The sequence below is a fragment of the Triticum aestivum genome, chromosome 3D (genome assembly GCF_018294505.1).
Source record: "Triticum aestivum cultivar Chinese Spring chromosome 3D, IWGSC CS RefSeq v2.1, whole genome shotgun sequence".
In the NCBI taxonomy this organism is placed as follows: Eukaryota; Viridiplantae; Streptophyta; class Magnoliopsida; order Poales; family Poaceae; genus Triticum; species Triticum aestivum.
In genome coordinates, this window is record NC_057802.1 from 303,983,308 (window position 1) to 304,009,203 (window position 25,896).

The window sequence follows — 25,896 nt, forward strand, 5'->3', positions numbered from 1 at the left end:
TCTAGATTCTATCGAATTTGAGCATGTCTATGTTATTATTCGACACAATTGATCCACATAGTTAGTATTTTGAACTCCAGACAATGCATCGCTTTAGCAATCGAATATAAACGTGAGTATAGTTCATGTTGTGTGTGTAAAGCACATTATACATACGAAAGTTACACAATGAACATTATAAATAGCTACCTATGAACTAGCATACATTTGAATTCAACTTAAGGTGGTTTTAAAAAATCGAATTCAACATGAAGTCCATTCAATTATTTGAATTTGATATCATGGCATTTGTAAATCATACCTAAATTATGGGGGCACCAATCTTTGCTCTGATTTTGTACATAATAGCATATGTAGTCGTGTACAAAATAGATTCTAATTTAGCTCCTCCATTCCAAAATAATCGTAGTTATAGGATTTTCAAGTGTCAAAATTTCAAAAAGAAGCGGATAATTTAATGAGGTTTTCAAACATACAAGGTCAAATTTAACGTTGTCTATTTAGGTCAATCCTCAAAGTTCAAGAGTACTCTAAACGTGAATGCTTGTGTTTCAAAATTTCGAACGAAGCGCCAAAAGAGCCTCTACTCGCCCGAAACCGCGTGAGACCAATGTTTGGTAGTACAAGGAAATTACTTTTCTAATAACTCCGACCCGTGAAACCTACCGGCCCGACGTCCAAAGGTCTAAACCGGGGTAGGTTTGTAGCTTCATCTAGACGCCACGCAACCGCCTCCGAAAAACATTCATACACAATGGCCGCCTAAGCACACATGCGCGCGGCCGAAATCGCTCCCGCCCACTATTTGGGACACCTGGGATTACCATCCTACCCCCGACCCGCAGTAGGTCCGAAATTTAAGAGGGGGGCAAAGTTTGTACTTTCCCCAAATTTCAAACAAGCGCGTCCCATCTTCTGTTCAAAAAAGCCAAAAACAAGCGCGTCCCAGACCGAAACATGGTTCTCCCCCCTCCCCCCCCGCCCACCCGTCCGATTCCCCATTCGTACTCCGTGGGCGCAAAAACTACCTCTCCACCAGCCGCGAAACCCCGGCGTCCTCCGTCCGCCACCCCATTCCACCCATCAACCGCCGCCCTCCTCCATCACGCCGGAGCCGATACCCCGACGTCGTCGTCCACCGCAACCTCAACCGCAACGCCCTCCACGGCTAGTAGTTGAAGCCGAGGCCGAGCCGTCCGTACCCGAGCCAGTTCAACCACGCCGTCCTGCGCCTCACCGCTGCCGCTCCAACTTCGCCACCCTCCACCGCACCGGAGCTGTTCCTGCTACGCCGTCCTTCGCCGCCTCGGATCTGCTTCCCCTCCGCCGACATACGGCCACGGCAACACAGTCAACAATTTGGCCATGGGTTCGTCCAAGCATGCACCTCTCCAGAACATCGGTTCCCCGGGAAAAAAAGAAGATCGCCGCGACATGTGGAGGGACCACACCGGCAACCGAAAATGGGTACTCCTCTTCCCTTATTCGTGCAAATCTTACGTGTCTGCTTGCACGGTATTCATCCCACAGAAGACACTAGTTGACCGCTTCTTCTTGATACTAGATGTTCCTAGTAACTCGCGATGCACAAGGTTTCTCCTCATATACTATTTCACCTTAGCTAGAGGTCCGTCGCCCCCCTGAATTTCAATTCCTGGTCAGTTGATTCCCAATTAACGGAAGCATTCCCCGGCGTAACAGGCGCTAGTCCGCCTATTACGCCGGGGAAGCAGCGCCTCGGTGTTTATCTTAGGGGCGTGTGGGGCCTAGAGCTACTGGCGCCCGATCTGGAGGTCGGCCGGGATTAAAGGGATGGCCTGGGGGCGCTGCCAAGCACGGCGGTGGTGTGAGGTCGAGGGGAGGGCGGGGCGGCGGAGGCAGGGGTCTGGGCCGGTGGTCGCTGGCGGTTCGAGAAAGATCGTCAACAGTGACTGGCGGGAGGTAGACGAAGGCCATCTGCCCGTTCCTTATAGATCGGACGGTTCATTAAAAAAATCGACTGACCTATTTATTTTCAGTCGACTGTTATCTTGACATGACCACATGTGGTGGTGTGCTGGAGGAGTACCTGCATTTCCTGTGCTCATATATTAGAAAATCATACGGAGTAGAATCTAATTTTGTTTGCCATGCAATGTTGTAGAGCTATCATATGTCTCCTGTCATTTATTTTTCAGCCACCTGCTATCTGCTACTTTTACAGTGCACTAGTTCTGCACACACTTCACCCATACTCTCACTATTGTGTTTTTATGCAACGGTATTTCAGACTCTGCCTTGACAGAAGCAGAAAAGATAAGAGAGAAGTCGCTCCAGCGTGGTACGCGGCTAAGCCAGAAAAGTTTCAAGACTATAAAGGGCGTAGTGTCAGCAGATGGAGACGGGGAACGTAGCTCTGGAGTTGATGATCTCGCTCGCCATGAACCACCATCCCAGGTGCTTGCTTTAACTTCACGGTGTCATATGTGGTTGCATGTTCCATATGGTGTCTAGCTTGTATTCGAAAGGCCGAAGTCGGTCTTTATTAAGATAAGGAAAGATATTTTTACATGAACCACCATCCTGTGAGCACCAGAAGACAAATAGCTAGTCAGGGCACTGGCCGAGCCAGTGACAAGCCCGGCAAAGAGAGGCATCACCTGGAAGCCAACTAAAAAGCCGCGATGGTGGCGAAGCAGCCCGCCTCCCACCAGGCTCTCAGGTCCTAGATGATCATGCTCACCACTCCAGCCGGATGTCTAGCTTGTATTGCTTCCAATTTGGTTAAATTGCATCTGCTTAGCTTACACATTATACCTTTGAATATGACATGCCTTTCTGTTTTTGGTACATACTAGTACATCTGTGTATTAACCATGTTCTTACATCAAACTAATGTTCTTGTGTATCCCTCATCAATCACTTATGATGAGGCAGTCAGGCAAGTGGAATACTCCTCATTTAAAGAATGCAGCGTCAGCCTCCCGACATGATTCTCAAGAAACAGCAAGGCTAGATGAAGATAGTGAACGTAGCTCTGTAGTTGATTACCGCATTTCCCCTACACTAGCATCGCAGGTGCTTGCTCTAACTTGGCAGCGTGATATGTGGTTGCATGTTGCATATGGTGTCTAGATTGTAATTCTTCCAATCTGGTTAAACTGCATGTGCTATTCTGCTTAGCTTATACATTATACCTGTTAATGTGACATGCCTTCCTGTATTTAGTACATAGTACATCTGTCTATTAAGCATGTCCTCACATAAAACTATTGTTTTTTGTATCCCGCATAAATCAATATGACGAGACACCTTCAGTATATGCAGTGTGATATTAGTTGCATCTTTGATATGATTTATAGCATGCGCTGCTTCTAATTTGTTGAAATGCCATTTATGATGGGACACTTTTAACTTGGCAGAGTCATATTGGTTGCATCTTTCACGTGGTGTCTAGCTTGCATTGCTTCTTATTTGGTGAAATGGTTTCTGCTTAGTTTACACAAACAGTTGTGAATATGCCATGCCGTCCTGTTTTTCGTATTATTCCATCCTGGAATCATGTGTTTGCCTTACATCAAAGTAGTGATTGTCAGTATCATGCACGAATGAGTTCTGAAGAGTGAATTTTATTGCTTTTTCTTGTCGGTTTTACTTGACAATTCAAAATCAATAAAGCGGAAGGAAGTTAGCAAGGCAGCGGATGAAGGTGCTCCTTCCAAATGGAGGGCCTCTACAGATTCTACTCCTCCATCCCCCCAAGATGATTTCCAAGACAACACATGCATAGACACTCAACGTAGCTGTGTTGGTGATGAGCACGTCTCCCCTAGTGCACCATCACAGGTGCTCCCTCTAACTTGGCACTGTTATATGTGGTTGCATGTTATGTATGATGTCTAGCTTGTATTGCTTCTAATTTTGTTGAATTGCATCTGCTTACTTTACACATTATACTTGTGACTAAGACACGTGTTCCTGTTTCTAGAACATACAATATCTGTCTATCACACCATGTTCTTACATCAAAGTACATTTGTTCTGAAGAACTAAATTGTTATTCGTTTTTCTTGTCGGCTTGACTTAACATGGCACAGAGAAAGAGGAAGCAAGACAGAACGACAGGGAAAGGGAAGCGGAACAATCCTGCAGATTCTGCTGGTACTGATGGTGCAATAGAAGGTCAAAGTCCAGCGGAAAATTGTACCGACAGGGTATCCCATGCTACACGAGCTGCAGAACAAGCCAAACAGAAACAAATAGCTGCCACCAAACAAGCAGAGACAACCCTAGTTGTTGCAACACCTTCCACAGTACCACCAGCTGCACGATTTACTCGTTCGTCAACTCAGCTAGCAGCACGTTCCCAAGCTCCCTTGCCACCTGACACTACTTCCGAAGCACTCTTGACACAAGATGAGTTGGCAAGATCAGATGAACTTTGTGAGCTTCAACAGCAAGAAGGTAGTTGCTGGAGTCAAGTTACAGTTGCATGCTTCTTTATATGTAGTCTCACAGTTTGATGTACACTAACACTTCCTATGTTTGTTGTTGGACTAGCACCTAGGCGCAAGAGGAAACAAACATCAGGGATAATGCTCGATAGGTTAACTAAATCTAGAGGAGGAAGAATGGAGATCCGTTTTGAGGCAGGTTTAAAAAGGCCACGTGATGCTACAGAGTCAGCCAAGTTAGTATCAGAGGCAGCGGTTGCTGTTAGGTGTCATGTACGTATCCTCCCAACATGGATTCAGTACAGGAATGACAAAGACGAAACCCAGTTCAACACCTTCCTCGACCATTTATCTGTAAGTATGGTTATGTATGGAAACTAGTAATATCGTCTTGCTCTGTCCAATACTTTCTAGGTTGCTGATAATGAGACTCCCATAATTTTCAACAGATGAGGTTCAAGTTGGATAGCCAAGATGATGCAACCAGACAAGCTTGCACCCATGTTTTCAAGTCTGCTCTGCGACAGTATCGGTATAACTTGAGGAAAACTCACTTTGAAGGCAAGGCTAACAGTGAACTTGCCCAAACATCTCCAGTGGAAAATATCAAAATGTTCAGATAAACATTACCTTTATGTGCATATCATTTACATTCAGGACAAAAGCAGCCTTTAAACTACCTGAGGTAATTATTGTTATTAACATTATTAAAAATAAAAAGGTATAAACAATATTTTTTTTTCATGAATAAAAATTACATGCAAATGTAGGTGATGTTTTCTGAGCATCCAGATATCTTATTTGCATTTTTCTGAGTTCGTATCATCTTGTTAAGAATGTTCTAACGACTTTGACAATTATTTGAAAACTTCATGACAAGTTGATACGAACTCAGAAAATGCAAATAAGATATTAGGATGTTCAGAAAACATCACCTACATTTGCATGTATTTTTTATTCATGAAAAAAATTGTTTATACCTTTTTATTTTTAATAATGTTAATAACATTAATTACCTCAGGTAGTTTAAAGGGTGCTTTTGTCCTGAATGCAAATGATATGCACATAAAGGTAATGTTTATTTGAACATTTTGATATCTTATTTGCAAATCTGATGAGACTGGAGAGGCCTCGTTAAACACTGGTCCGATCCGAAGTATCAGGTACATTATATATATGTGATCAGATCACATGTTGAAGTCCTATTTACGCATGTGCCACACAAATCTATCTTCTTGTAGGTGAACTGTTCAAAGAACAAGGCCAACCGTACGAAAGTGAAATTCCAACAGACGACAGGATCTCGTAGCTATATTGCACACTGCGAGGCTCTTGTAATTAGCTGTTGTTTCACTCTTTTCGCTGTACCATATTATCAGATCTATATTGACTTGTTCCAAATGCAGAGGAAAGCCCGCAAGGACCAAAAAGTACCTGAACCAAATGTTGTGGAAATCTTCAAGGACTGTCACACCAGCAAGAAGAAGGGCATGACTACACCAGTCAAAGCCGCTGTTGTAAGTCCTTAATCCTCATACCTTTTAACTACTACTTACTCTGACTTGTGCCTTGAACTGCATGGTTTGCAGCCAATGTCTATTACTCTTTTCAATTTTATACACAATTGTCTTAGCGTATCATTGCACCTTACAAGGTTTAAAAGAGAGGAGTGATGTTCCTTTGATCTTGACCTGTAATCTAGTTCCGTGCTGGACTTGCCCACACAATGTTACAATTGCCTGTTTGTCTGTTCTCAGTTGTTTTGTGATATGAATGATGTCATACTATGCTTACCGTATTATAAACTTCGTCTCTTTATCCTTAGCCCTCAATACAATGTGAAGAAATAGACAATACATTAGCGATGGTACATGGTCATATGTTTGGAACCTGGTTTTATTATGTACTTTGCAATAAAATACAACTATTATTTTACATGGGTTCACCAGAATAAGTTCTGTATATAGACCAAAGCTATTTTGTTTGGTTTTGCTGCCTCCTTAATATCTTCTGTTCTGGTACTACTAATGTAAAACCACAACTTTTCAGCGAGCTATGGAAAAAATGGTGGAACCGCCACCTTCTGAAGGTGGCGAGGCAACTATAACCGCAATGTCAGCTCTTGCTGCAGTGGGTCAGTACCTGTCCACTAACAGTGCCAAAAGCACGTTCCTGCGTAATACTGGGTTGGTTGTTAAGGCAATCTCGTCCAAACTGCCTCATGATCAAGATATGCAAGCTCAAAACAATGTTGTATCTGCGCTCCAGACACAAGTCCATTCCCTAACAGAGACCCTTTGTGAAACAAGGAGAGACATTGTTCGATGTTGTCAAGATATGCATGGTTTTGAAACCAGACTATCAGACATTTGCTATGTTGTTCATGAGCCTAGGAGAACTGAAAGCGAAGGTTATGGTGCTCCATCGGACAATACAGCATGAAAACGTAACAGTCAGGTCAAATGAACTGAGCTTCTGAACTTCTGGTGGTGCATTTATCTGCTAGACTGTTAACTTTTATGCCAACCTTCCTTTTGTTTTATAGTTGTAATTTGTTTTGGTGCGATACAAAATTTGTTCTTAACGTGCAGCCACCGGCTGAAGAAAACAGCAAGCCATTTTTGTATAGTGTAGGGTGTTCCCTATATTTGCACTGGTGGCGAACTTTGATGCCCACCGGCTTTAGTTTACATGGGCCTCCTACGGGCCGTAGAAACAATGGGCCTTCTAAGGGTCGTAGAAACAATGGGCCTTCTACGTGGCATAGAAACAATGGGCCTTATACGGGCCGTAGACACAATGGGCCTTCTATGGGCCGTATCATCAATGGGCCTTCTACGGGCTTATGATCGGTTGGCCAAACATGGGCCAATAACAGACCACATTATGGCCGTAAATGGGCTAGAGTTGAAATCGTCCGTTCATGGGCCGACCATAACGGGCCGTCGTTAATCGGCCATATTTTGATGACGCTATCAAAACGGCCCAACGTATTAACGGGCCACAAACGGGCCGACTGTAACCACGGGCTGAATTTGGCCCACAAGCAGAAAATGACAGTAACGAGCCGTAAGTAAATGAATGTGGAAATGAGCCCAAGAATAAATGGGCCTCGAGAAGGCCGAAAGATAACATGGGCTGGAAACGGCCCAACTGAATAATGGGCCGTTAATGGGTATAAAGTGATACACTGTTCATTACGGGCCAGTTTCACCACGGGCCGTTAATGGGTATAAAGTGATACACTGTTCATTACGGGCCAGTTTTACCACGGGCCGTTAATGGGCCGAGAGTAATAAGGGCCTCATATGGGCCGAAAGACGTCATGGGCCATACATGGGCCGGAAGTTAAAACGGGCTGGAATTATATTGGACGGCCCAGATGACGCTACTGGGCCTAATTCGGTTAGGCCGTAAACGGGCCCTGGGTTAGCGGGCTGTAAATGGGCTATATGCGAACAGGCCGTTAACAGGCTTGCCGTGGGCCGGCCCGCCACCTTTTGACCAAGTCAAACGGGCCGGCCTTTTCACAGGAATGGGCCTCTGTTGGGCCGTGCCACGTGTCGACGTATCATAGGCGCTTTGTGTCCAATGAGTGGATGACATCTGTCCCAACGGTGAGCTGACACGTGTTTCCTCCAGCCAATGATGATTTTACACGTGGAAAATCCCCATTGGTCGGGGCTGTTAACGGGTTATCGGATCCAAAACCGGACCCGATAGCTTAACGGCGTTCCGTTACGGTGGATGCCACGTGTCGGTCACCCTTGACGAAAGCACTTCTGTGACGCGCGATTTATCGTCATGGAAGTGGACACTTCCGTGATGATAATTTTGGTAATGTCATGGAACACTTCTACGACAGCACAGGTATGACTATCTTGATTCTGTCATAAATTTGTCATGGATGTACATGCATGACAAAAAATGCGACCTACTGTGACAAACACGTATCATCACGGAAGTGTATTTTTTGTAGTGGGCAAACATGTCACCCACAGTAACCAATAGGGTCAGAGTCAAATGTCATGAGCTGAGCACTAAGTTGACCTGTCCCTACTGTGTCTCACCTACATGCGTTCAAAAATGTGCCAACGCGCCACTATGATATTAGATGATCTGCTACCAAATGTCCTGCCACACTAAACATATCTGATATCATTGATTGAAATGGTGCAATCAACTAAAGTTTGCAAGCCATCTCTTATTAGTGACTGTCACCCAGATGCAAAAATAACTCCAAAATTGACCATAACGACGTAACTAATAACTCCAGGCTATTTGCCGTGTCTTTCATTAAATGTTCATAATAGTCTACGAGCAATGCTGCGAGATAGTAAGACTTCAGTTAAATTAATCAGAACCAAACTAGATTAATCTGCTAATGATAGCCAAACCATCCAGCCCAAACATGCAGCTCATACATGCAACATGAGTCCCCGAATATCACACTGAGGGAGATAGAATGGTACATCATTGCTGAAAGGTGGTGTCAGATACACATACCCAAGAGTTGTCATGAGCATAGGACGAGTACTGAGTGTTCATCTCACCTGAGGTGAGAACCTTCCATGCTGCACGAGCGCAAGGCTTGGAAGAGCTTTGGCACTACAATGGAGGGGTGACTGAAGGAAATATGCCCTAGAGGCAATAATAAAGTTGTTATTTTATATTTCCTTATTCATGATAAAGGTTTATTATTCATGCTAGAATTGTATTGATCGGAAACCTAATACATGTGTGAATATATAAACAAACATAGTGTCCCTAGTGAGCCTCTACTTGACTAGCTCGTTGATCAAAGATGGTTAAGGTTTCCTAACCATGGACATGAGTTGTCATTTGATTAACGGGATCACATCATTAGGAGAATGATATGATTGACTTGACCCATTCCGTTAGCTTAGCACTTGGTCGTTTACTATGTTGCTATTGCTTTCTTCATGACTTATACATGTTCCTATGACTATGAGATTATGCAACTCCCGTTTACCGGAGGAACACTTTGTTTGCTACCAAACGTCACAACGTAACTGGGTGATTATAAAGGTGCTCTACAGGTGTCTCCGAAGGTACTTGTTGAGTTGGCGTATTTGAGATTAGGATTTGTCACTCGATTGTCGGAGAGGTATATCTCTGGGCCCTCTCGGTAATGCACATCACTATAAGCCTTACAAGCAATGTGACTAATGAGTTAGTTGCGGGATGATGCATTACGGAACGAGTAAAGAGCTTGCCGGGTAACGAGATTGAACTAGGTATTGAGATAACAACGATCGAATCTCGGGCAAGTAACATACCGATGACAAAGGGAACAACGTATGTTGTTATGCGGTTTGAGCGATAAAGATCTTCGTAGAATGTAGGAGCCAATATGGGCATCCAGGTTTCCGCTATTGGTTATTGACCACAGAGGTGTCTCGGTCATGTCTACATAGTTCTCGAATGTTGTATTATATGAGTTATGTGATTTGGTGACCGAATGTTGTTTGGAGTCCGCTAAGACCACGGACATGACGAGGAGTCTCGAAATGGTCGAGAGGTAAATATTGATATATAGGACGATATTATTCGGACACCGGAAGTGTTTCGGAGGGTATCAGATACATATCAGGTCACCGGAAGGGGTTCCAGCACCCCCAGCAAAGATATGGGCCTTATGGGCCAAGAGGGGAAATGCACCAGCCACCAGGGGCTGGTGCACCCCCCATATGGGCCGAACCAAGGGGAGAAGGAAAGAGGGGAAGAGAAAGGAAAAGGGGGTTTCGGCCCCCCTTCCTCTTTCCTTCCTCCTCCGGCATATATGGCAGGGGGCGCATGGCCAAGGAGGAACCCAAGTAGGATTCAGTCCTACTTGGGGCGCCTCCTGGCCTCTCCCCTCCCCCTCCCTTCTATATATATGTGGGGGCACCCCTAGCACACACCAGACAATTTCCTAGCCGTGCGCGGCGCCCCCCTCCACCGTTTACACCCTCGGTCATATTTTCGTAGTGCTTAGGCGAAGCCCTGTGAGGATCACTTCACCATCACCGTCGCCACATCATCGTGCTGACGGAACTCATCTACTACCTCGACGTCTTTCTAGATCAAGAAGGCGAGGGACGTCACTGAGCTGAACATGTGCAGAGCGCGGAGGTGCCGTGCGTTTGGTACTTGATCGGTTGAAGCGCGAAGAAGTTCGACTACATCAACTACGTTGAGAAACGCTTAGGATTATGGTCTACGATGGTACATAGACACACTCTCCCCCTCGTTGCTATGCATCTCCATGGATAGTTCATTGCGTGTGCGTAGATTTTTCTCTCCATGAAATGATTCCCAACAGTGGCATCATGAGCCAGGTCTATGCGTAGATGATATGCACGAGTAGAACACAAAGAGTTGTGGGTGGTGATAGTCATACTGCTAACCACCAACGTCTTATTTTTATTCGGAGGTATTGGGGGATGAAGCGGCCGATACCAACCTTACATGTCCAGGCACATGAGACCGGTTCCACCGACAGACATGCAACTAGTTTTGCATAAAGGTGGCTGTCGGGTGTCTGTTTCTCCTACTTTAGTTTAATCGAATTTGACTGCGGCCGGTCCTTGAAGAAGGTTAAAACAGCAAACTTGACGAGACACCGTTGTGGTTTGATGCGTAGGTAAGAACGGTTCTTGCTAGAAGCCCGTAGCAGCCACGTAAAACTTGCAACAACAAAGTAGAGGACGTCTAACTTGTTTTTGCGGGTCATGTTGTGATGTGATATGGTCAAGACATGATGTGATATACATTATTGTATGAGATGATCATGTTTTGTAAAAGTTATCGGCAACCGGCAGGAGCCTTATGGTTGTCTCTTTATTGTATGAAATGCAAACGACATGTAATTGCTTTACTTTATCACTATGCATTAGCGATAGTTGTAGAAGCAATAGTTGGCGAGACGACCACGGCGCAACGATGGATATCAAGGTGTCGAGACGGTGACGATGGAGATCATGACGATTCTTTGGAGATGGAGATCAAAAGCACAAGATGATGATGGCCATATCATGTCACATATTTTGATTGCATGTGATGTTTATCTTTTATGCATCTTATTTTGCTTAGTACGCGGTAGCATTATAAGATGATCCCTTAACTAAATTTCAAGGTAAAAGCGTTCTCCCCGAGTATGCACCGTTGCTATAGTTCGTCGTGTTGAGACACCACGTGATGGTCGGGTGTGATAGACTCTACGTTCACATACAACGGGTGCAAGACAGTTTTGCACATGCGGAATACTTGGGTTAAACTTGACGAGCCTAACATGTACAGACATGGCCTCGGAACACTGGAGACCGAAAGGTCGAACGTGAATCATATAGTAGATATGATCAACATAGAGGTGTTCACCATTGATGACTACTCCATCTCACGTGATGATCAAACATGGATTAGTTGATTTGGATCACGTATCATTTAGATGACTTGAGGGATTTTTATCTAACTGGGAGTTCTTAAGTAATTCGATAAATTGAACTTATTTTATCATGAACTTAGTCCTGATAGTATTTGCATATCTATGTTGTAGATCAATGGCCCATACTACCGTTCCCCTGAATTTTAATGTGTTCCTAGTGAAACCTAAGTTGAAAGATGATGGTAGAAACTACACGAACTGGGTTCGTAACTTGAGGATTATCCTCATTGCTGCACAGAAGAATTATGTCCTTGATGCACCGCTAGGTGAAAGGCCTGCTGCAGGAGCAAATGCTGATGTTTTGAACGTCTAGCAAGCTCGATCTGATGACTACTCGATAGTTCAGTGTGCCATGCTTTACGGCTTAGAATCAGGACTTCAAAGACGTTTTGAACGTCAAGGAGCATATGAGATGTTCCAAGAGTTAAAGTTGATATTTCAAGCAAATGTCCGAGTTGAGAGATATGAAGCCTCCAACAAGTTCTATAGCTGCAAGATGGAGGAGAACAGTTCTGTGAGTGAACACATACTTGAAATGTTTGGGTATCATAATCACTTGACTTAGCTGGGAGTTAATCTTCCAGATGATAGTGTTATTGACAGAGTTCTTCAATCACTGCCACCAAGCTACAAAGGCTTCGTGATGAACTATAATATGCAAGGGATGGAGAAGACAATTCCCGAGCTCTTCGCAATGCTCAAAGCTGCGGAGGTAGAAATCAAGAAGGAGCATCAAGTGTTTATGGTTAACAAGATCACTAGTTTCAAGAAAAAGGGCAAGGGAAAGAAGGGGAACTTCAAGAAGAATGGCAAACAAGTTGCCACTCCCGGGAAGAAGCCCAAAGCTGGATCCAAGCCTGAAACTGAGTGCTTCTACTACAAAGGGACTGGTCACTGGAAGCGGAACTGCCCCAAGTATTTGGCGGATAAGAAGGATGTCAAAGTGAACAAAGGTATATGTGATATACATGTTATTGATGTGTACCTTACTAATGCTCGTAGTAGCGCCTGGGTATTTGATACTAGTTTGGTTGATCATATTTGTAACTCGAAACAGGAGCTACGGATTAAACGAAGATTGGCTAAGGATGAGGTGACGATGCGCGTCTGGAATGGTTCCAAGGTCGATGTGATCGCCGTCGGCACGCTACCTCTACATCTACCTTCGGGATTAGTTTTAGACCTGAATAATTGTTATTTGGTGCCAGCGTTGAGCATGAACATTATATCTGGATCTTGTTTAGTGTGAGACGGTTATTCATTTAAATCAGATAATAATGGTTGTTCTATTTATATGAGTAATATCTTTTATGGTCATGCACCCTTGAAGAGTGGTCTATTTCTATAGAATCTCGATTGTGGTGATACACATATTCATAATATTGATGCCAAAAGAAGCAAAGTTGATAATGACATATTTGTGGCACTGCCGTTTAGGTCATATTGGTGTAAAGCGCATGAAGAAACTCCATGCAGATGGACTTTTGGATTCACTTGATTATGAATCATTTGATACTTGCGAACCATGCCTTATGGGCAAGATAACTAAAACTCCGTTCTTCGGAACAACGGAGCGAGCCAATGACTTATTGGAAATAATACATACCGATGTATGCGGACCGATGAGTGTTGAGGCACTTGGCAGGTATCGTTATTTTCTGACCTTCACAGATGATTTAAGCGGATATGGGTATATCTACTTAATGAAACACAAGTCTGAAACATTTGAAAAGTTCAAAGAATTTCAGAGTGAAGTGGAGAATCATCGTAACAAGAAAGTAAAGTTTCTACGATCTGATAGTGGAGGCGAATATTTGAGTTACGAGTTTGGCCTTCATTTAAAACAATGTGGAATAGTTTCGCAACTCATGCCACCTGGAACACCACAACGTAACGGTGTGTCCGAACATCGTAACTTTACTGAGATCTATGATGTCTCTTGCCGATTTACCACTATCGTTTTTGGGTTAAGCATTAGAGACAACTGCATTCACATTAAATAGGGCACCATCTAAATCCGTTGAGACGACACCATATGAACTGTGGTTTGGCAAGAAACCTAAGCTGTCGTTTCTTAAAGTTTGGGGTTGCGACACTTACGTCAAAAGGCTTCAGCCTGATAACCTCGAACCCAAATTGGAGAAGTGCGTCTTCATAGGATACCCAAAGGAAACAATTGGGTACTACCACAGATTCGAAGGCAAGATCTTTGTTGCCAAGAATGGAACCTTTCTAGAGAAGGAGTTTCTCTCGAAAGAAGTGAGTGGGAGGAAAGTAGAACTTGATGAGGTAATTGTACCTTCTCTCAATTTGGAAAGTAGCACATCAGAGAAATCCGTCCCCATGATGCCTACACCAACTAGAGAGGAAGCTAACGATGATGATCATGAAACTTCAGATCAATTTAATACTGGACCTCGTAGGTCGAACAGAGCACGTTCTGCACCAGAGTAGTACGTAATCCTGTTCTGGAAGTTATGTTACTAGACCATGGCAAACCTACAAACTATGAAGAAGCTATGATGAGCCCAGAATCCGATAAATGGCTTGAGGCCATGAAATCTGAGATAGGATCCATGTATGAGAACAAAGTCTGGACTTTGGTGGACTTGCCCGATGATCGGCGAGCCATAGAGAATACATGGATCTTCAAGAAGAAGACTGACGATGATGGTAATGTTACTGTCTATAAAGCTCGACTTGTCGCGAAAGGTTTTCGACAAATTCAAGGAGTTGACTACGATGAGACTTTCTCACCCGTGGCGATGCTTAAGTCTGTCTGAATCATGTCAGCAATTGCCGCATTTTATGATTGTGAAATCTGGCAAATGGACGTCAAAACTGCATTCCTTAATGGATTTCTTAAAGAAGAGTTGTACATGATGCAATCAGAAGGTTTTGTCGATCCTAAAGGTGCTAACAAAGTGTGCAAGCTCCAGCGATCCATCTATGGACTGGTGCAAGCATCTCGGAGTTGGAATATACGCTTTGATGAGGTGATCAAAGCATATGGTTTTATACAGACTTTCCAAGAAGCCTGTATTTACAAGAAAGCGAGTGGGAGCTCTGTAGCATTTCTAATATTATATGTGGATGACATGTTATTGATTGGAAATGATGTAGAGTTTCTGGATAGCATAAAAGGATACTTGAATAAGAGTTTTTCAATGAAAGACCTCGGTGAAGGTGCTTATATATTGGGCATCAAGATCTATAGAGATAGATCAAGACGCTTAATAGGACTTTCACAAAGCACATACCTTGACAAAGTTTTGAAGAAGTTCAAAATGGATCAGTCAAAGAAAGGGTTCTTGCCTGTGTTGCAAGGTGTGAAACTGAGTCAGACTCAAAGCCCGACCACTGCAGAAGATAGAGAGAAAATGAAAGTCATTCCCTATGCCTCAGCCATAGGTTCTATCATGTATGCTATGCTGTGTACTAGACCTGATGTGTGCCTTGCCATAAGTCTGGCAGGGAGGTACCAAAGTAATCCAGGAGTGGATCACTGGACAGCGGTCAAGAACATCCTGAAGTACCTGAAAAGGACCAAGGATATGTTTCTCGTTTATGGAGGTGACAAAGAGCTCGTCATAAATGGTTACGTCGATGCTAGCTTTGACACTGATCCGGATGACTCCAAGTCACAAACCGGATACATATTTATATTGAATGGTGGAGCTGTCAGTTGGTACAGTTCCAAGCAGAGCGTCGTGGTAGGATCTACATGTGAAGCGGAGTACATGGCTGCTTCGGAAGCAGCAAATGAAGGAGTTCATATCTGATCTAGGTGTAATACCTAGTGCATCGGGACCAATGAAAATCGTTTGTGACAATACTGGAGCTATTGCCTTAGCGAAGGAATCCAGATTTCACAAAACAACCAAACACATCAAGAGACACTTCAACTCCATCCGTGATCAAGTCAAGGAGGGAGACATAGAAATTTGCAAAACTACATGCGGATCTGAATGTAGCAGACCCATGGATTAAGCCTGTTCCATGAGCAAAACAAGATCAACACCAAGACTTCATGGGTGTTAGATTCATTACAATGTAATCTAGATTATTGACTCTAGTGTAAGTGGGAGACTCAAGGAAATATCCCCTAGAGGCAATAATAAAGTTGTTATTTTATATTTCCTTATTCATGACAAAGGTTTATTATTCATGCAAGAATTGTATTGATCGGAAACCTAAATACATGTGTGAATATATAAACAAACACATTGTCCCTGGTGAGCCTCTACTTTACTAGCTCGTTGATCAAAGATGGTTAAGGTTTCCTAACCATGGACATGAGTTGTCATTTGATAACGGGATCACATCATTAGGAGAATGATGTGATGGACAAGACCCATCCGTTAGCTCAGCATTATGATCGTTCAGTTTTATTGCTATTGCTTTCTTCATGTCAAATACATATTCCTTCGACTATGAGATTATGCAACTCTTGGATACCGGAGGAATGCCTTGTGTGACCGATAAAGATCTTCGTAGAATGTAGGAGCCAATATGGGCATCCAGGTTCTGCTATTGGTTATTGACCACAGAGGTGTCTCGATCATGTCTACATAGTTCTTGAACCCGTAGGGTCCACACGCTTAACGTTCGATACGATATTGTATTATATGAGTTATGTGATTTTGTGACCGATGTTGTTCAGTCTCCCGGATGGGATCACGGACATGACGAGGAGTCTCAAAATGGTTGAGAGGTAAAGATTGATATATAGGATGATAGTATTCGGACACCGGAAGTGTTCCGGAGGGTACCGGGTACATATCGTGTCACCGGAACGGGTTCCGGGCACCCCGGTAAAGATATGGTCCTTATGGGCCAAGAGGGGAACACACCAGCCACCAGGGGCTGGTGCGCCCCCCATATGGGCCGAACCAAGGGTAGAAGGAAAGAGGGGAAGAGAAAGGAAAGGGGGAGGCTCCTCCCCCTTCCCTTTCTCCCCCCTCCTCTTTCCTTCCCCCTCCGGCATATATGGCAGGGGGGCACTGCCAAGGAGGAACCCAAGTAGGATTCAGTCCTACTTGAGGCGCCTCCTGGCCTCATCCCCCTCCCACCTATATATATGTGGGGGCGCCCCTAGCACACACCAGACAATTGCCTAGCCGTGTGCGGCGTCCCCCTCCAACGTTTACACCATTGGTCATATTTTCGTAGTGCTTAGGCGAAGCCCTGCGTGGATCACTTCACCATCACCGTCACCACACCGTCGTGCTGACGAAACTCATCTAATATCTCGACGTCTTGCTGGATCAAGAAGGCGAGGGACGTCACCGAGCTGAACGTGTGCAGAATGCGGAGGTGCCGTGCGTTCGGTACTTGATCGGTTGAAGCGCGAAGAAGTTCGACTACATCAACCGCATTGAGAAACGCTTCCGCTTACGGTGTACGAGGGTACGTAGACACACTCCCCCCCTCATTGCTATGCATCTCCATTGATAGATCATTGCGTGTGCGTATATTTGTTTTTGTTTTTCATGCAACGATTTCCAACAATGACATGAAAAGCGGCATCATGACCGCAACTTTAGCGTAGTGGGGAGTTGGTCTAGCATGGGTGCCAGCAGTTCCCTGAGGAAGGTGTCGATGTCGTCGAAGAGGACAATGCTTGAGGTGGCCACTTGCGTGAAGGAGTTTGTGCGGTAGAGTAGTTGGCTGCTGGGGTGGTCGGGGCTGGACGAACGGGGTGAAAAGTGGGTGGATGGGGAATGGAGAAGGCTGGAACACGAGAGAAGGAGACGATGGTGCGAACCGAGCTAGGCTGACGATGGCCGCAAACCTTTGCACGGCGACGCTCAAAAGAAGAATGAGAGAAAAGAGATGAGATGACAGAGGATGGGATACAGTCAAAGGTTGCCAATTTTTTTAATTTTTTTAGGGGAACCAAAGGTGGCCAAATGGGCCGGTCCGGGGTGCCGGCTTGAAATCTTGCGTGCCCGACTTGTGGCCCGCAGGGCCGTGCCCTGGGTCGTGAGGCTGGGCACGCATGCGGGCACGATATAGCCTGTTTATTTTTTTGTATGCATTACAGTAAGCCTGATTATAAGCCCAAAACATCCCAATAGGGCAAATTCTACGCGGACCAGCGTGCCTAACGTGTTGTCGTGGCAACCCGTACAATAAGGGTCGTGGCAGCCCGTACAATAAGGGTCATGCCTTTTCTTTTTAGCGTATATGGGGGCTGTGCCTGGCCCCCAGGCACACATGCCGGGCGTTTCCTATTTGGCGCATATGCGCCCGCTTGCGAACGGGCGCCTGAAGCGCTCGCGCGCTGGGCCGGCCCAATAGCTTTTTTCTTCTCTGTTTTAATCAGCAAAAAATTAGTGTTAGCTGTGATTCGAACCAGCGACCTCGCGCACGTAGTACCGCGGGTGTAACAAGCACGCCACCACGCGGGATTTCTTAAGAATGAACTTTTTCTTTCTTTTACCTTTTACCTTTTTCTGTTTTCCTTTTTTTCTTTTCCGTTTTCTGTTTTTCCCTTTTACTGTTTTTTCCATTTTCTTCTTCCGAGTTCGATGAATATTTTTTTTTCAAATCGATGAACTTTTTCATATTTGTGAACTTTTTTTCAAACTTGATGAACTTTTATTCAAATCCGATGATTTTTTTAAATCTGATGAACTAGTTTCAAAATTGATAAAATTTTATTCAAAATTTGATGAACTTTTTTCAAATTTGATGAACTTTTTTCAAAATCTGATGAATCTTTTTTCAAAATTTGATGAACTTTTTTTCAAAATTTGATGAACTTTTTTTCAAATTTGATGAACTGTTTAAAAAATCAATGAACTTTTTTTCAAATCTGATGAACTGTTTTCAAAATCAATGAACTGTTTTGAAAATCACAAACTTTTTTTCAATTTCATGATTTTTTCTGGAAAAGTCATTGGTCAGTTGGTTTGTGGTCAAATGGTCAACGGTCAGCTAGTCCATCCAACCGAACGATCGAACTGGATGGACCGAGCGATGCAGGAAGGGACCGAGCGAGGGACGCAGTGTTCGCGTGTATTTGGGCCGGCCCACTCGAGGAGGCGCATGAGCGCCAGTTGGCCAACCTGGCGCTTAAGGCGCCGAAAAGGAAGTCACCACATGCCGGCCGAACATAACCTTGGCGTGCGTGCCTGGCCGTAGCCCAGGCTGTGCCGGGCCATGCCGAGCCGGCCCATCTGGCCAGGTTTGGATAGGGTCAATGCGAGCGCAGCGAGCAGCGAAGGCCCAACCTAGCGAATTGCGGACTGAAAAAAGAGAGCATCAGAAGCACTGAAACACATTCTTTGTCGCTACCAGGCTGAGCGTTTCTCCTTCCCAGCGCCCGCCGCCGTTGACGGCGCCGAGGCCTATGCTTAGCTCACCGGAGATAGGGCCACCGTCGGAGAACAAGCCGATGATTTCACCACCACCATTCCCTTCCGTACCACCTCCCCAAGAAACCCCCCAACCTACCACCGCAGATCCGCTGGAGCCAGCCCAATCTGATCACGCCGAGTCGACTCCACCGCCGCATCCAGGCGTCACCGCGACGTCTCCGGAAGCTTACGAATCTACGGTGTCGGCGCCGGCGCATATTGACGGAAAAAAGCGAGAGGCGGGCAGGCCGCCTTCGCTCTCCGCCTCACCTGCTCTCGAAGCCACCAAACTGGAGCAGCACGCTTCGCCTTTGCCGCCGCCAGCGGCCGAGGCTTTCCCCGAGGCAGCGACCACGGAGGCATCGCCTTCTCCCTCGCACCAAATCGTGGCGGCCTCGGTGGCGGAAACTCCATCGCCGCCAACCCCATCTAGTCCTCCAGCTTCGACCGCAGGCGCCCTGTCGGATGGGTCACTCGCTGATTCGGCCGCAATGGTGTCCGAGGAAGCCGGCCGGCTACCCGCTGCGCTCGAATCGATGGACGCCAACCTGCCCACTGCTCCTGCACCGCTGACGCTACCATTGAAGAGTGAACCAGAGGGGTTGTTGCCACAACAGCATCGGCGACCACCTTGGCCTACGGTGCTTCCAGGGTGTGAAAATTTCGAGCACTCACAGCCGCCTTCTCCTCGTCCTCCCCAGGTTGAAGCTGCACATGGCTTGCCAGATGCGGCCCAGACCAATGCAATTGCAGTGACCTCGGAAGAGCCTGGCGCGCCGTCAGCATGTAAGAGTGACTCTGAGGGGTCATTTGAAGTAGCAATGCATATACCACTTTCTTCCCCAACGGAGGCTGAACCCTGTTCGCCGGACGTGGCGCCTCCCGGGTTTGAGAAATTTAAATTTTCATGGCCGCCACTACCCCCTCCCAACCTGTCAGTCGAAACTGCACACTCATTGCTAAATCCGGCTGTGCCGGAGGGGGTGGCTAATCCAGTGCCTGTATTGGAGACTATGGACACAAAAGCAGTCGCTGCACTTAACCTGCCACTGCCATCATCGGAGAGTGGGGCAGAGGAGCCATTGTGGCAGCCACTGCTGAGATCACCTTCTACCATCACACAAGCTGAGCCCTGCTCACCAGATATGCCACCTCCTGGGTTTGAGAATTTCAAGTTGTCATGCATGCCACTATCCAATGAAAACACATATGCCTCGTCCGATGTGATCGCCACCAAGGCAGTGGCAGTGACACCTGAGGAGGCGGTGTTACCAGTGCCAACATTGGAGGCAATAGATGTCGAGACAGACAGTGCGTGCAACTTGCTGCCACCATTGGGGAGCAAGTTGGAAGGGTTATTGAAACAGCCATTATTGAGATCAACTACTCCAGTTGCAGAGTCTCCTCCTTGTTCACCGCAGATTGCACCGCCCGGGTTTGAGAGTTTTAGATCGTCATGGCAACCATTATCCACGCCTCCGTCTGGGACTGCATTTATCATGCCAGATGCTGCTGTGATGCCATTGCCCGTGACATTGGAGGAAGCAGCTGGATCACCACCTGCATTGGAGGCAATGGATGTGGACATGAATGCCATACATCCACTAACGGTACCTTTAGAGAGTGGAGTGGAAGGATCGCTGCAAGAGCCACAGCCAAGACCACCTTCTCCTATTTCGCAAGATGTGCCCAGTTCGCCAGATATGGCACCTCCAGGGTTTGAGAATTTTAAGTCATCACAGCTACTGCTACCATCTCCAGTCTTCTCACAGACTGCATACACCTTACACGATTCCACCACCACTATAGCTGAATATGTGTTGGAGGAAGCAGCTCAGCTATCACCTGCATTAGAAACAATTGATGTGAAAATGGAGACATCGCCGGAGAGTGGAGCAGAGGGGTCATTACCACAACAAATGCACTGGCGGCCATCTCCTAAGGAGAACAGTACTGCTTGTTCACCAGAGATGGTGCCTTCAGGGCATGAGAACTTGCAGCCTTTGCCATATCCTGCTTTTCTTCCTCAGGCTCAGACCCCAGATGTGGTTGCCACTGGGGCAGTCATAGGGGCATTGGACCAAATGCATCATCCAGCGCCTGTACTGGGGACAATTGAAGAGGGCACATCACCCATTCTGTCACCACCGTTGGAGAGCGGGTCATTGCCACAGCTAGAGCCACAGATGAATTCTGTTACAGCACATGTTGTGGACACCCCGATGCATGTACCTGCCACAGATTGTGTTGCAGTTAACTCAGAGGGAACAGTTCTGCCACTGCCTGCATTGCAGGCGATGGTTACAAACATGGACAGTGCAACTACATCGCTCCCGCGATTTGAGAATGGAGCAGAGGGGTCATTGCCCCAGCTAAGGCAGCAGTCATCTTCTCCAAATGTTCAGGCCGCACCTTGTTCATTGGACGCGGTGGAACTTCTGCCACCACCCCCACCTCCTTTCGTTAACAAAGGTTACTAATTGTCCATTTATTATTTTTTGGCTGCATTTCATGTATATTACAAAATTACCGTATATATTAGCTAGTAATTAATGGTCATCTATGGAGTTCTTGGCGGTGATAACGATTGGATATGAGTGCTGCACAATTAAGATATTAGTATATAAAGACATGAACACGATGAAAGGCTCCAATTTTTTTTCCATGCAATCCAGATTGGATCGGGTTCCACTATCAATCAGATAACGGAACAAACAAGGTCCATCGCGTCCACAGCGCAAAGCAGGCAACAAACGAAAAGGCCCCAGAGAAAACATCCTAAACCCTCAACCACACTGGTTCTCAAAAGGAGGCCAAACTGCTGCATGCACCGCTACCAGGGAGTTGGGGACTAAAACAAGACGCTAACGAAAACGAACACAGTTCTAGAGACACTCCAAAGGCCCCTATTCTCAACCCAAAAGGGGGAGAGAAACAAAAGGTTCGAAGCACACACAGGTGCACACAAAAAGCTTCCTCCAGGAGGCCAACCAAACTCATCTTGCTTCAGGCCATTTCATCGGCGTCTTCATCCATTGCATCCTTACATCTTCATCCTGTTGTCCTCCACCATCACCCAGCATGAGAGTGTCTCTTGCATTTGCCCTTGGACTGCTATCATGAGCCTCCAGTGCTGTTCATTGAAATTTATTATCGTATTTACTCGAAATGGTTACATGGTTGTGGATGTTTACATACATGTAACCTTGCCCTTTGAAAGTCAACGAAATGCAGACTAAGGCATAGCCTAGTGGTGGGAAGGGGCTGATGCCTTCCCACCCACCCAGGTTCAAGGCATGGTACTTGCAATTTGGGGTTGTTGCACCAATTATACTGTAGGGGGTTCCCTTACAGTCTTTCTATCAAAAAAAGAAAAGTCAACGGAATGGTGGGGTTTGGTTGCCTAGCCTCCTTTGGTACCTGATCTGATAACAATCTTCAAATTCAACAAGGAAAACCCAGTTATACTATATTGTATATTTAAGAACAGCAATAGACAGAAGAAATTGTGTTGCACACATGCACAATCCAGATTTAGGTGCATTCATCTTACATGTAATATCCATAAACGATAACAAACTTCTCATCTGGGCTGTTATAGTAGCAAACCACATGCAGTTCTGAATTAAAGAAGCCAACTGTACCTACATAGAAATCAAGGGTGGCAACCTTCGTAACAATGTTCGATATGTTAACTTTGTGCAGAAGTAGGTCAAATGGTGTGTGGAAGCTGCCGTGAACTTATTGCTTATCCTAGAGGTGCTGTTCATGTACAGTGTGCTGCCTGTCGGACAGTAAACCTAGTAGTGGAAGGTAAAAGCCCCCGGTTTCATTTTCTTGTCATTCATTTTGTTCCTGTATTTTTTTAAACTGCCAGGGAGGGTAAAAGCCCCCGGTTTCATTTTCACTCATTTTCTGTATTACCGATCCAACTTTTTCTTTGGTCATTGAACATCACGTCTTGTCTCTTATTCTTTATTTCCCATTACAATAGTTTTCAGGCTGCCCCTTTTCTCCTCAGTTCTTCTATCATGGTCTAGAACTTTATGGGGGTCCTCTATATCAACACTAGCTCACTTGACAGAGATTTGAGGATTCGAAGTTTCTACTCTGCTAGTTCTGGATGGCCATCGGCTCAAATATATCTCAATTAAATATCTTTTGAAACATGGACGCCCTTAATGTTTCATTTTATACAAAAAAATCTTGTAGCATGATTTTATCCATGTGCATTCTTACCCTCGCATGGGTGTTGAAACATAGCACCTTCTTATGCTTCCAAGGGTATCTTACCTTATATTTGTGTTGCAGCACATGAAGTTGGGAATGTACACTGTGGACGATGTGAGATATTGCTGATGTATCCTTTTGGGGCTCCTGCTGTTAAATGTTCTTTGTGTCTTTTTGTCACTGAAATTGGAGTAAGTGAACTATGAGTACTCATGTAATTTACTTGGCACACGATGCTTATTTGTGTTATATTTCCGAGCAAGGAAAATTTTGTTGCCACTGAAGAAAAAAAATAGCACCAATTGTCTATGCATGCACCTGTGTGCCAGCTCCTTTAATAAACATGCCACCATCCCTGAATCCCAGCCAATATATGAAGTTTTTCTCTTCCTTTGTCTTTTATAATCAACCATAGCTTTGTTGTAGATATGATGCTTTTCTGCTCTAGATCTCCCTGTATACCTTCAGCTTTGACTGTCTGCGATCGTTATTATGTTCAGGCTTTCCTATCTGTAGGATTACAGCAATGTCAGTACACTCATTCTCTTCAATTTCCTTATTTTAGGAGCGAAACGTTCGTCCTCGGATATCAGTCGAGCAGGTTACACCTCACCAACAAGAGCTGGCTAACCAGGTCTAGGTGAAGTTAATCAATATTGGTCCTGTATACCTGGTTTACTGTAATCCCAAGAAACTTCCAACGCCATCTATAAAAAACAAAAGGAAAACTCGAAATGCTGTTATGGAAATTCTTGCAGTTTTTGGCATGGGCATTTTGATCTCCTGGAGATGTAAAAGTTCAAATCCAGCCTGTGGCGTGGGGATAAACAGAGGGAAAACAATACTAGTGTGCCTGAATACTAGTGTGCCTGAATCCTGGAGATGTTTGTTCACTCATTTCAGTCCGTATGTAGTCCACATTGAAATATCCAAAACATCTTATATTTGTGACTGGAGAGAACATTTTGTCACTTTTAGTTGCTTCTGAACATGTGCAGCGATCATGCAAAGTTTGCTTGAAAGTTTGATCCGGAGTATTTATAGGGTAGTATTTTTATTCCCCAAAAGCAGAGCTGTAGGCAGCATTTAGGTGGTTAACACCTAAATTGGAGAGGACTTAAAATAAATAGTCAAAATAGGTGCTACTCCTTGTAATTGCAAATAACTGTTTCGTGAAAAAAATTGTCCATATCTGAACACAATTTGTTTATTTGTACAACACTTTGCAGTGCACACAATATTTGCCAACACATGTGCAGTTTTTTTACCTCCTAGATTTTTTCTTGAAGTGATTGAATCATTTCAATGCCCTTCTCTTCAACTTTCCCTAACTTGTTTTTAGAGGCTATACAGTAGGATCGAGGATGCATCTTTTACTACTGATTTTGTTTTGATAATCTAGCTTGTACTCCCTCCATCCCACAATATAAGATGTTTTTGCAAGCTAAAACGTCTCCAAAAGATTTTTTTTTTTTCTTGAAGTGTGAAAAACATTGCACATCATCTGAATATTTTCCTTAATTTCTATCAAGACAACACGTATGTTCTACCCCCCTCATGTACAGTACATCATCTAAATATTTTCATGAATTTCTATCAAGACAGCATGTACTCCCTCCATCTGAAAATAAGTCTCAACTTTGTATTAACTTTAATACAAAATTGTACTAAAATTGAGACACTTATTTTGAGACTAAGGGAGTATGTTCTATGCACATCATCTGAATATTTTCCTGAATTTCTATCAAGACAATATGTATGTTTTATCCCTCTATCCCACAATGTAAGATGTTTTTGCAAGCTAAATCTGTATCTTATATTATGAGCCGGAGGGAGTGCACGCTAGATTACCAAAACCAAGTCAGTACTAAAAGATGCATCCTCGGTCCTACTGTGTAGCCTCTAAAAACAAGTTAGGGGAAGTTGAAGAGAATGGCATAGAAATGATTCGATCATTCCACAGATTTAATTCTTGTTTCAAATTTTAACGAACTCTATTTTTGGACCTGAAATGGACATCTATTTTTTTGGACCTGAAACGGGCGTGTATTTTCAAACCGAGTGAGTAGTTTTTCGAACGGGAACTGAGGGAGTAGCTTTTTTTTGAGGGGTTAAGCCAGGGAGTAGTTTTTTATTCGTGGCAAATTTGACAAATTTGACCTATAGTCGAAATCAAATCACAGAATGAACTGTCCGTGAAACTATTTCACGCGACTGACCCTTGGCGCCTAACTCTCAGGCGTTGCACTAGTGCAACGCCCAGGAGCCAGGCGCTACACTGTGTAGTGTGGCGCCTAGCTTTCAGGCGCTGCACGCTGACTTGGGCACATATGGGTGCGATGCTGGCCGTGTAGCGCCTATCTGTGAGGCGTTGCACAGTAGGGTGTGGCGCCGGCGTGGCGGGCGCTACACAAAAGAGTCA

At 44.8% G+C, this 25,896-nt stretch overlaps 1 protein-coding gene across 1 annotated transcript; it reads left to right on the forward strand.

The window, feature by feature from the left end:
- The first annotated feature begins 19,154 nt into the window (after window positions 1-19,154).
- On the forward strand, window positions 19,155-24,690 carry LOC123078554 (fibrous sheath CABYR-binding protein). Its single transcript, XM_044501106.1, has 4 exons — window positions 19,155-21,716; window positions 22,950-23,057; window positions 23,556-23,665; window positions 24,040-24,690. Exons 1-4 carry the CDS (start codon window positions 19,238-19,240, stop codon window positions 24,112-24,114), a joined length of 2,772 nt encoding a protein of 923 aa, XP_044357041.1. The 5' UTR covers window positions 19,155-19,237; the 3' UTR covers window positions 24,115-24,690.
- Window positions 24,691-25,896: the final 1,206 nt, after the last annotated feature.